Here is a 12,500-nt window from a genome sequence, read left to right on the forward strand (position 1 = left end):
CGACTGTAAACGTCTGCTAGGCTTTGACGAGGCTGTGGGATTTCTCTTTGTGGTTGTGGAGAGCCGTCAGCTGATCCAGGAACTGTAGGGATGATTAAAGAGGAGATTGCATCGGCTCGGCTCAGGAACGGAAGGAAATGCTGATCCTATCAGAGTTCAGAGAGAGAACTGAACTATACGTGCAGAGAGAGGAAGATGTGGACAGGTATCCGGCGGACTGAGGCGTCTGTGCTGTGTGTGTACACTTTACAATAATGTTCATCAGTTTACACGAACTAAGAATCAACAATACTTCTACAGCATTTATTAATCTTAGATATTCATTTCAACCTTTACTAATACGTTATTAAAATCAAAGGTTGTGTTTGTTAACATTAGTTAATGCAACTAACATGAACAAACAATGAAAAGCTGTATTTATATTAACAAAGATTGATAAATACTGTAACAAGTGTATTACGCATTGTTAGTTAATACATTTACTCATTTTAACTAATAAACCTTATTGTAAAGTGATACCGATGTTTGATATTAGTAGATTTAGTAGGAGAATGTGTTTTAATGTATTGAAGATGTTTGCTGGAGATGGACACTCAAGCCTAGTGAGCTGCCTACATAGGGGGTATCCTAACTATCATGACTCACTCGAATGTTTGATTTGACTCTAATAAGCAACAAAGTATAAAATAAAAAAAGTTTAGTTTTTTATGGTTGGAGTAAACTGATATTATTAACATATTCTTCTATTAAGAAGATCCTTTTTTATTCTTATGATTTCATAGTGTATGATTTCAAATCCAGCTTTATCTCAAAAAGTGAAATATAGTAGAATGTATTATAATGTATTAGAAACGTTTGCTCTTTTTATCTGGTGATGGACACACAAACTCTGATTAAAATGTTATTAAACTGTAAGAAATAAAGTTTTTTGTTGCAAAAACCACATTTGGGAACCTTTCATTTTATCTTTTTTTTTTTTTTTTTTGTGAAAAACTTTTGCTTGCAAGTGCGCTTGTGTTATCTTTAATTTTTATAAATGACAAAATACATATTCAGTTGAGTCTGATGCAAATTCCCAAGATGTTTTTGGGAGACTGTAACTAAGAAAAGTACAAAACTAAAGCAAGAAGTGAAGAAGAGAGATATAGAGACGATCATAATGAAGGATTCTGTTTCCATCTCTTTTATTCTCCTTCCATCACTAAAATCCCAGCTAACAGGGAACGTTCTGGAAAGGTTCTCTCAAAGTTACGAACAAACGTTCTTCCAGTAACGTTAATAGAACGTTCGTTCAAAGTTACTTTAATGTTCTCAAAACGTTTGATCAAAAACGTTATTTCTACATTGCTAAAGGAGTGTTTTTTCTGAAATGTTTCAGCTGGACCTTTATCTTATATGTTTTTTAAATGTTACTGTTTTAGATTATTCAGAATGTTCAACATTCAAAAGTAGCAATCCCACAATGTTTAAAGAAATGGAATGTTTCTTTGACGTTTGCATAACCACGAAATACCGTTTTTTAAAACTTTTTTAAAAAAAGGATGTTTTCAGATGTCCAGAGAGCATTCAGAAATTTTTTTTTTTTTCAGAACTTATTGAGAATGAGAACATTCTTATAACATATTTTTATTAGCTGGGAAACTTGAGTGTTTTCTCGATAATGAATACGGTTCTCATTCCAGTGGTTTTTACATCACAAAAGTGGCCAGACTTTCAGTCACAAGGGTTTTTAATCGTCAGGATTTGTTGCAAAGGAAACTTTCAACTGCATCCCTCAAACATCATTACTGGAGTTTACCAAGTCCCTCACTGCTTTTACTCATAGTGATTTTAACAAAGCCCTATCATTAATGCAAATAAGCATCACAGGCTTTTATGACTGTCCTGCTTTATTTCAGTAGTGCTTCCTGACGTCATGTATTATGTGGGAGTTATTTAATTGGCTTGTGACAGTCGAGATGATCAGACATTGAAGGGTTTTCAGCTCTGTATTAATCTCACTGTAGAGAAGGACTTGGAAAGCTTTTCTCAGCCACTGAAATCTGCCTAAAGCCTCTTGTTTCAGATCCGAGCGCTAATACGTTTTTGGCTGGGCACTAATAAAATTGAAAAATAAATGCTAATTGTTTCATGCATTTAAAGGAGGCTGGCCTCGCTCCATTAACTCTGTGTGTGTGTGTGTGTGTTAATTTTCAGGATCAGCAGGCTGTTTAACGGAACCGAGCCGATCGTTCTGGACAGTTTAAAGCAGCATTACTTCATCGACAGAGACGGAGAGATATTCCGCTATATCCTCAGCTTCCTGAGAACCTGCAAACTGCTCCTGCCGGATGACTTTAAGGTATTAAAAAGCAAGGATTATGTGGTCTGAAGCATGTTCTTCTGGACAAATCCAGACTCACTGGCTGTTTGCAATAGAATGCATGTAGTGTACTACGGTAAACACTGCACACTGCTTACTATTAAACATGTGAAACTGTATGCAGCACGCCGTGATCTTCTCACATGCATTATATCAATTTCAAAAGTTATCATTGTGGAATTTTGGGGGGGAATATACAGTGCTATGCATAAGTTTAGACACCCATGCTAAAGTTGACTAAAAAGAGGAACAAAAAAATCATCTTTTGGAAATTAAACTTAATGCCTTAATTAAAAAAATTAGGAAGAATCCAACCTTTAAGGACACCAATTTTCTTTGTGAATGAATAATGTATCGTAAATAAATAAATGTTCTTCCTTAAAATACAGGGTGCATAAGTCTGGACACCACTATGTTAAATTCCCATAGAGGCAGGCAGATTTTTATTTTTAAAGGCCAGTTACTTCATGGATCCAGGATACTATGCATCCTGATAAAGTTCCCTTGGCCTTTGGAATTAAAATAGCCCCACATCATTGGTGTCCTTAAAGGTTGGATTTTTCCTAATTTTTTAAATTAAGGCATTAAGTTTAATTTCCAAAAGATGATTTTTTTATTCCTCTTTTTAGTCAACTTTAGCATGGGTGTCTAAACTTATGCATAGCACTGTATGATCAATTATTTGCATTTTTGATCCAGTTGTATACCGTCACCTTCCTAAAATAATTGCCCAAGTCATTTTTTCAGGTTTCTCAGAAAACACAAAAAACCTGAACCTAACTTCAGAGGTTGAGTAGATCTTCGTTCTTCTTGATGCAGCTGCCATCTTGAAAAGCTTGTAAAATTGCCTAAGTCAAAAGACAATGAGATTTATAAATAAGCGATTATTTTAGGAAGGTGACGATATGTTAGAAAATGATTGTTGATATAGATTCATTCATCACACTGGAAATGGAAGGGTCGATACATTGCATGTTGGGATACAATACAAATCGCTATTATCTTCATTTAATCTCGTTGCTTTCTGAGAGACATTAAAGAGATCTCAGTTGTGGCTTTGCTTTCCCTTGTTTGTATTCTGCACATTTAGTCTGAAATGAGAAAGCAGACTGTAGAAGAAGACAGCTGCTAGTGTCCGCTATAGCGCCACCTGTGGCAGTACTGAGAATGCAGTGCATTGCAAATGGCAGGAATGCACAAAATTTGTGTAGCACATCTAAGTAAATGTGTGTTCACATACTTGCATAGTCTTAAAAAAGGACTAGTAATAACAGCTCTTTCATGCAATATTGAGGTTTTGTTTTGTCCAGCTGCAAACACGTGAAACAATGAAGATCAGGAAATATTTTTAGTTTCTTGCTTTTTATTTCTCTTCTGTTTGGTAGCCATATTGCATAGTGCAATATTATTGGTCCAAAATAGACATGTGTGTGTGTGTGTGTGTATATATATATATATATATATATTAGGGCTGTCAAACGATTAATCGCGATTAATCGCATCCAAAATAAAAGTTTGTGTTTACATAATTTATGTCTGTGTACGGTGTATAATTATTTTCTATACATAAATACACACACATGCATATATATATTTAAGAAAATGTGTTATTTATATATAAAATATTTATATATAATATAAATTATATATAATATAAATATATATATACAGTATATACAGTGCCCTCCACAATTATTGAACCCCCTGGTAAATATGATCAAAATTGGCTGTAAAAAATAAATCTGCATCGATTATCCTTGTGATCTTTCATTCAAAAAATGTGCAAAATTCTAACCTTTCATTGAAGTAAAAGAATTGAAAGTGGGGGGAAAATCACATTATGAAATAAATGTTTTTCTCCAAAACACGTTGGCCACAATTATTGAAACCCTTTTATTAAATACTTTTTGCAATCTCCTTTTGCCAAGATAACAGCTCTGAGTCTTCTCCTATAATGCCTGATGAGTTTGGAGAATAACTGACAAGAGATCAGAGACCATTCCTCCATACAGAATCTCTCCAGATCCTTCAGATTCCCAGATCCATGTTGGTGCTTCTCCTCTTCAGTTCAGCCCACTCATCAGGTCAGGGGACTGAGACGGTCATGGCAGAAGCTTCATTTTGTGCTCCACAACAAATTTTTGTTTTGATTTTGATGTTTGTTTTGGATCGTTGTCCTGATGGAAGATCCAACCACGGCATATTATAAGATTTCTAGCAGAAGGCGTCAGGTTTTGATTTTTTATCTGTTGATATTTGATAGAATCCACAATGCCATGTATCTGAACAAGAAGTCCAGGACCTCCAGCAGAAAAATATGCCCACAACATTAAAGATCCAATGGTATATTAAATTGTACACATAGGGTACTTTTTATCCTTGTGTTCACCAAACCCATCTAGTGTGTTTGCTGCCAAAAAGCTCTGTTTTAGTCTCATCTGACCACAGAACCCTGTGTTGTTTGAAGATCCAGTCATGTCTGACAATTAAATTTGCTGGAATTTGTTTTTGGATGAGCGAGGAGTTTTTTTTTTAAACCCTCCCAAACAACATGTGGGGATGTAGGGGTTGTTTGATATTTTTTTTTAGGCTTTCTGACCCTTAGACTCAACTAATCTCTGCAATTCTCCATCTGTGATCCTTGGAGAGTCTTTGGCCACTCAAACTTTCATACTCGCCGTGCATTAAGACAGTATAGACACACGTCCTTTTCCTGGCAGATTCATAACATCTTTAGTTGGTTATAACTTCTTAATTATTGCCCTGATGGTCAAAATGGGGATTTTCAATTCTTTAGCTATTGTCTTACAGCCACTTTCTAGTTTGTGATGCTCAACAATCTTTTGCTACGCATCAGAACTGTATTCTGTGGTTTTACTCATTGTGATGAATGTTTAAGGGGATTTGGCCTTTGTGTTTCCTCATATTTAAACTCTTGTGAAACACGAAGTCATAGCTGGACAGTTTCATGTTCCTAGTCACCCTGGTGTACTAAAAAAGGTAAATATTAATGGGAATATACTTCAGAGATATTTTACTCGTAAAAAATTCTAGGGGTTTCAATAATTGTGGCCAACATGTTTTGGAGAAAAACATTTATTTCATAATGTGATTTCCCCCCACTTTCAATTCTTTTACTTCAATGAAAGGTTAGAATTTTGCACATTTTTTGAATGAAAGATCACAAGGATAATCGATGCAGATTTATTTTTTACAGCCAATTTTGATCATATTTACCAGGGGGTTCAATAATTGTGGAGGGCACTGTACATGCAAATATTTCTTAAATATATACATGCATGTGTGTGTATTTATATATAGAAAATAATTATACACCGTACACAGACATAAATTATGTAAACACAAACTTTTATTTTGGATGCGATTAATCGCGATTAATCGTTTGACAGCCCTAATATGTATATATATATATATATATATATATATATATATATATATACAAGTATCAAATATGTTCTCCCTGTGTTTTCCCTGTATGAGCAAATCACGTTCATATATCTGAACCACAGAAATGACTTGAATTGTTATGTATTCATTATGAATAACTGCATATGGCATATTCAGTTCAAAAGTCTATTTGCATAGTGCTTTTCACAATGCATAGCATTTAATGTAAAGCCGCTTTGAAACAACGTGTCACATTTATCCTCACGGATGAACTCTCCCTTCCAAACACGCAGAAATGTGATGTAAACATGTTACGTGTTTTAATCTTGATCTGGATTCGCTTTGTTTTCTCTCTTGAGTTGGACAAAGAACCCCGTTTGGACTGGTTTGATCTGATGATCAATGTGTGTGAAATCAGACAGAAATGCGAACGGTGTAAAGCGTGTCCGTGAGGCATCGTGACTGTCATGGCCCGCGGTCGCTGAATCAATGTGAACGTGGAATATGCTTTGCATCTATCAGGGAGAAAAGCAGCAGAGATTATCTGTTGTCAAGCCGCTCGAGTCAATAACTGATGTTGTTTTGTTTGTGACCACTAGCAGCGATTATAAAACATGTCTTGCTTTCAGAATAACATGAATCGCTCATGATAAATCCGATGAGCAAGACCGTAAAGAGTCAGTTTTGATTCCAAGGTTTGTGTGACGGATCTGACCTCTACATCAGCATGTGCTTGACAAGAATCAAAGAGAAATGGTCATCTCTTATACGTATTAGATGGAGTCGGGGGAATATCTCTCTCTATCTCTCTCTCTGTCTGTGAGATGTTGTCTTGCCGATGGGCAATCGAGTAAGATCATTATTTTGGATCACAACAGGCCTGTCGGATCGCCTGAACATGGGAATTCGGGCTAGCGAATCGTGTCTCTTTCTTCACCTCTCTCGTATCTCTCCATCGTGTTGCTCGACTGTAGGAAGAGCGTTCGAGAACGAGTCCTGTTGAAAACAGAGATCCAGGCGCATGCGGAGCTTCTTTAATACCGTACCGTTCGCTCTCTCCCTCCAGCGCTGACGCACCGCATGCGTGTTGTCATCCGCAGTGTGAAGGGCGAAAGAAAAGAGGTTAGAGACGTGTCCCATCCAAAGTTAGAGATACTTTCATGTGCATTTTTCCCTTTATAATGTCCTCTTGCAATGATTTCGAACAATGTAAAGTTATTTTTTAAAGCTTATATTGCAATTCAAGCATTTTCTGCTTAGATTAATGCTGAAATGTGCCATGGAAACAATTATTGCCCTGTTTTATAATAGTCTAATTTATATATATATATATAGTGCTTAAGCTTGAAGCATCCATGCATAGAGGTTAGAGACGTGTCCCAGCTAAAGCTATATATACTTTCATATACATTTTTCCATTATAATCTCCAATTACAGTGATTTTAAACCATTTTTTAACGCTTATATTGAATAACCATCCCCGTATGGAGGTTAAAAAACTTGTCTTGACCAGTTATACTGTATATACTTACATGTACATTTTCCCCTTATAATGTCCACTTGCAATGATTATCTAAAGTTATTTTTTAAAGCTTATATTGCAATGGATTGCATGTAATTTTGAAGATATTTTCTGCTTGGATTGCTGTGTTTTATAATAGTCAAATTTTCAAATTTATGCATATAGCGCTTTTACAGAAAATAATGATGTTAATGTTTATAATATCTTAAACTCTTCATGCCTTAAAGCTGCGTTTAGCAGATTAGATCTGTGTGATAATATAGTTTTCATTTCGACACAATACAAGCAATCAAGCAGTTGAGATTTGCTATATATTGCTTTACACAACTATACTATGTGTTTGCAGATGATACTTCTATATCCAACTTTATTCATAGATCTGTGTGATAATATGGTTTATATTTTGTGACAATATCAAAGCAATTAATCCAATATAGCAAATCTCAACTGCTTATGTGATTTTTCTGTGTATGTAGGTGAAGTTAATATATCCGACTTTATAGAGCTGCGTGAAAATGTAGTTTGCATTATGCAACGATATAAACAAGACTATTATTACCGTGTCAAACGGCTGATCCTTCACTGTCTGTTTCTGCAGAGAAACCTGCGAATACAATCAGTCATAGTTTAGTTTCCATTCAGGCTGTGTGCAGTTCATGACTGTTTATATTAATCTTTATGCAGATTACTCTGCACACAAAACCATATCCTCAGATGAACTCCAATCATTTCCACACCTCAGCTCCTCCCGAGATGGAGAGACGAGGAAGAATAGTACCATCTGGACTTGTGGGAAATTAAGGAAAACCTGAAAGGGGCAAAAAAGCCCTGGCAAGATCCCCGTGAGGAAGAGAGAGAGAGAGAGAGAGAGAGAGAGAGAGAGAGAGAGAGAGAGAGAGAGTGGGTGAGAGAGAGAGAGAGAGAGAGAGTGGGCGAGAGAGAGAGAGAGAGAGAGAGAGAGTGGGCGAGAGAGATAGATGAGAGAGAGAGAGAGAGAGGGTGAGAGAGAGAGAGAGAGAGAGGGCGGGCGAGAGAGAGAGAGAGAGAGAGAGAGAGAGAGAGAGAGAGAGAGAGAGAGAGAGAGAGAGAGAGTTTGGCAGTCTGCTGTTGTCTGCCTGGATAAAGAAACGCTGAAGCCTCGAGGTCGTTCACTGACGGGCTCCAACGAGCACATGAGATCCTGCCAAACGTCTCGACTGTGACCCGCGGGCCGCGCTGATGCCCCTCTGATGCCCCTCTGAGCAACACACACACCCCGAACCCCAAACACACTGATTTGAAACATTCATTCATTTACTGCCTTTTATTTATGTACTTATTTAGTTTTTATTTATTAGTGGCGTTTGCAGTGATAGCATCACATCATTGGTGACTGTATTTTATTTAGAAAGCATAATCATCTATTGAAAAGTTTAATTATCTCTTTTTAAAATAATTATTTTGTATATTTTAACTTAGTGGCGTTTGAGGTAATAGCACCACTATTGCTATTAAAACTATTACAATTCTAAATACTAAACTTGAGTATCGCTGGCTTTTATTTATGTACTTATTTGTTTTTTATTTATCAGAGGCGTTTGCAGGAATAGCATCACCTTTGCTCATAGTTGGTGACTATTTGGAAAGCGTAAACATACATTGAAAAGAGTATAATTATCTCTTTAAAATAAATATGTTTTATATTTAAACTTGTGTAGTGGCGTTTGAGGTAATAGCACCACTATCGCTCATAGTTAAAATTTAATTTCTAAATAATAAACTTGAATATTTGCATGGGCAAACAACACTTTTATTTAGAAAGCGTAGACGTCTTTTATGTGTTGTCCACTGAAAAGACAGTATAATAATCTTTAAGAATAATTATTTTGTATTTTTAACCTAGGATTTGACTGCATTTTGTGTGTGTTATTTATTGTCGTTCATTCTACGGATGCGACCTGAACCCGTTCAACAGCAACACAATTATTATTGTTATTTATAAACAATATCTGTATCTTATCTTTAGTTTTGATCCTGCACCTGTTGGAGGACATTCACATTTCCCTCTTTTGGGAATAATTATTTCCACCAAAATTCAAACGGCTGTTTGATGACATCTCTTGTAATTTATTCCTGTGATCAAAGCTGAATGTTCAGCATCATTACTCCAGTCTTCAGTGTCACATGATCCTTCAGAAATCACTCTAATATGAGGATTTGATGCTCAAGAAACATTTATGATTATTATCAGTGTTGAAAACAGTTGTGCTGCTTCATATTTTGGTGTAAATGGATTCTATGATGAATTGTAAAAAAAAAAAAAAAAAAAAAAACAGCATTTATTTGAGTCTTTAAATGTCTTGACTGTCATTTTTTATCAGTTTAATGCGTCTTGGCTGAATAAAAGTATAAATTTCTTTCATACATTTTTTCAGGATTTTTTGATGAATAGAACGTTCTAAAGAACAGCAAAACAAAATAGAATCTTTTGTAACATTATGAGTGTCTTTTTATGAATTCATGCTGATTAAAATTATTAGTTTCCTTAAATATCACTAATTATATTTATATATATATATATATATATATATATATATATATATATATATATATATATATATATATATATATATATATATATATATATATATATATATATATTAGGACTGTCAAACGATTAATCGCGATTAATCGCATCCAAAATAAAAGTTTGTTTTTACATAATACATGTGTGTGTACGGAGTATAATTATTTTCTATATATAAATACACACACATGCATGTATATATTTAAGAAATATTTGCATGTATATACTGTGTATATATATTTATATTATATATAATTTATATTATATATAAATATTTTATATATAAATAACACATTTTCTTAAATATATATATGCATGTGTGTGTATTTATATATAGAAAATAATTATACTCCGTACACAGACATAAATTATGTAAACACAAACTTTTATTGGATGCGATTAATCGTTTGACAGCCCTAATATATATATTATTATATTATTATATTATATAAATTATAAAAAATGCTTCTCAAGTAAATACGTCTCGTTTAAACTAAGGATGTTTAGATCTAAAACGTCGAGATTTTGAAATATTCTAATGTTGAACATCTCTGCTCAGGAATTCCACCTCCTGTACGAGGAGGCGCGCTATTACCAGCTGTCTCCGATGATCAAGGAGCTGGAGCGCTGGAAGCAGGACCGGGAGCAGAGACGCTTGGCTCAACCCTGCGACTGCCTGGTGGTGCGCGTGACCCCTGACCTCGGCGAGCGCATCGCCCTCAGCGGGGAGAAGGTGCTCATCGAGGAGGTCTTCCCCGAGACCGGCGACGTCATGTGTAACTCCGTCAACGCTGGCTGGAACCAGGACCCGACGCACGTCATCCGCTTCCCGCTGAACGGATACTGCAGACTGAACTCAGTGCAGGTAAAGATGTTTACTGGGGATATTTACTGGTGTGCTGCTCTTATCTGCTCCAGACAGCATTCAGGACGCTTTATTCCTGCATGAGGAACGTCACGTTTCTTCTGCTTAGTCTTTACGTGGGCGGATTTAAAGGAACACGCCAACTTTTTGGGACTTTAGGTTATTCCCCGTATCCCCCAGAGTTAGATAAGTCCACACACACCCTTCTCATCTCCGTGCGTGCCGTAACTCTGTCTGACGCACCCACCGCTAGCCTAGCTTAGCACAAAGACTGGAGGTAAATGGCTCCAGCTAGCATACTGCTCCCAATAAGTGACAAAATAACGCCAACATTTTCCTATTTACATGTTGTGATTTGTATAGTCACAGCGTGTACAAATAACAAGGTCACATGAGACACAGCCATCTTCTAACCGTATACATACTGGGAACTATATTCTCAGAAGGCGAAGCACTGCTACTTGGGCGGAGTGATTTACTCGCAGCGCCTGAGAAGCCCCGTGATGAGGAGCAGAGAGTTCACTCAGAGTTGGAGTAAATCACTCCGCAGAAGTAGCAGTGCTTCGCCTTCTGAGAATATAGTTCCCAGTGTGTATACGGTTAGAAGATGGCTGTGTCTCATGTGACCTTGTTATTTGTACACGCTGTGACTATACAAATCACAACATGTAAATAGGAAAATGTTGGCGTTATTTTGTCACTTATTGGGAGCAGTATGCTAGCTGGAGCCATTTACCTCCAGTCTTTGTGCTAAGCTAGGCTAGCGGTGGGTGCGTCAGACAGAGTTACAGCACACACGGAGATGAGAAGGGTGTGTGTGGACTTATCTAACTCTGGGGGATACGGTGAATAAGATAAAGTCCCAAAAAGTCGGCGTGTTCCTTTTAAGAAAATCAGTGTAAATGCTGAAATAAATAACAAGTTCATCATCACTAGATGTGTGGCGGACACTAGTGCTGCCTGTCATCGTTTTTCGGCATCACAGGTTTAGTCCTGACATAATATCATATATCATAAAATATCTAATTTAACCAAAATGTACATGTTTGATGTCAGTGAAGAAGTCTCTTCTGCTCACCAAGGCAGCATTTATTTAACCAAAAATACAGTAAAAACAGTGAAATATTATTACAATTTAAAATAACTGTTTTCTATGTGAATATATATTAAAGTGTAATTTATTCCTGTGATCAAAGCTGAATTTTCAGCATTATTACTCCAGTCTTCAGTGTCACAATCATTCTAATATGATGATTTGATGCTTAAGAAACATTTCTGATTATCATTGAATGATTATCATTATCATGTTGAAAATGATTACCGCGATGCAGAAAACGCGGACGAATCACGAAATCCAGTCATAAAAACTCAGAGGTCTTCATGGCAACCCGTCAAAATATGAGTTTGGTTTAACTTGGAGAATTTGTGACAGAAATATATTACTGTTGTACAGTAGAATTTAGCTACATCTCAATGTAATAATAATACTAACACTAATAATAATTATAAATTAATACATTTTTCTTCCTTGTTTTAATTTTACAGTAAATCTCTGTTGTGCAGCACTTTGTTTGACAAAATAGTTTGTGATTTAAAAGAAATTAAAATAATGTTCTGTTAAAACACTCAATAATTTCTGATTATTTTAATTATAAACAATTACAAAATTGTTGTTTTTATGAATTCAATTAGTTAGACATGCTTTTTGATCATTAACAGTTAATTAAACCATTAAAATGGAATTCAGAAAACTTGCAACAGAAAACACAAAATTTGG

General features: G+C 35.7%; 1 protein-coding gene across 4 annotated transcripts in view; it reads left to right on the plus strand.

Moving 5' to 3' along the window:
* Positions 1 to 12,500, plus strand: part of kctd15b (potassium channel tetramerization domain containing 15b) — a 27,369-nt gene that overhangs the window by 9,327 nt on the left and 5,542 nt on the right. For all 4 annotated transcript variants that reach the window (XM_079873940.1, XM_079873939.1, XM_079873941.1 and 1 more), the window contains 2 exons: positions 2,197 to 2,341; positions 10,418 to 10,723. In XM_079873940.1, coding sequence (XP_079730066.1) covers positions 2,197 to 2,341; positions 10,418 to 10,723 — 451 coding nt within the window. The remainder of the gene's footprint in view (positions 1 to 2,196; positions 2,342 to 10,417; positions 10,724 to 12,500) is intronic.

The sequence above is a fragment of the Squalius cephalus genome (assembly GCF_949319135.1).
Source record: "Squalius cephalus genome assembly, chromosome: 6".
Taxonomy (NCBI): domain Eukaryota; kingdom Metazoa; phylum Chordata; class Actinopteri; order Cypriniformes; family Leuciscidae; genus Squalius; species Squalius cephalus.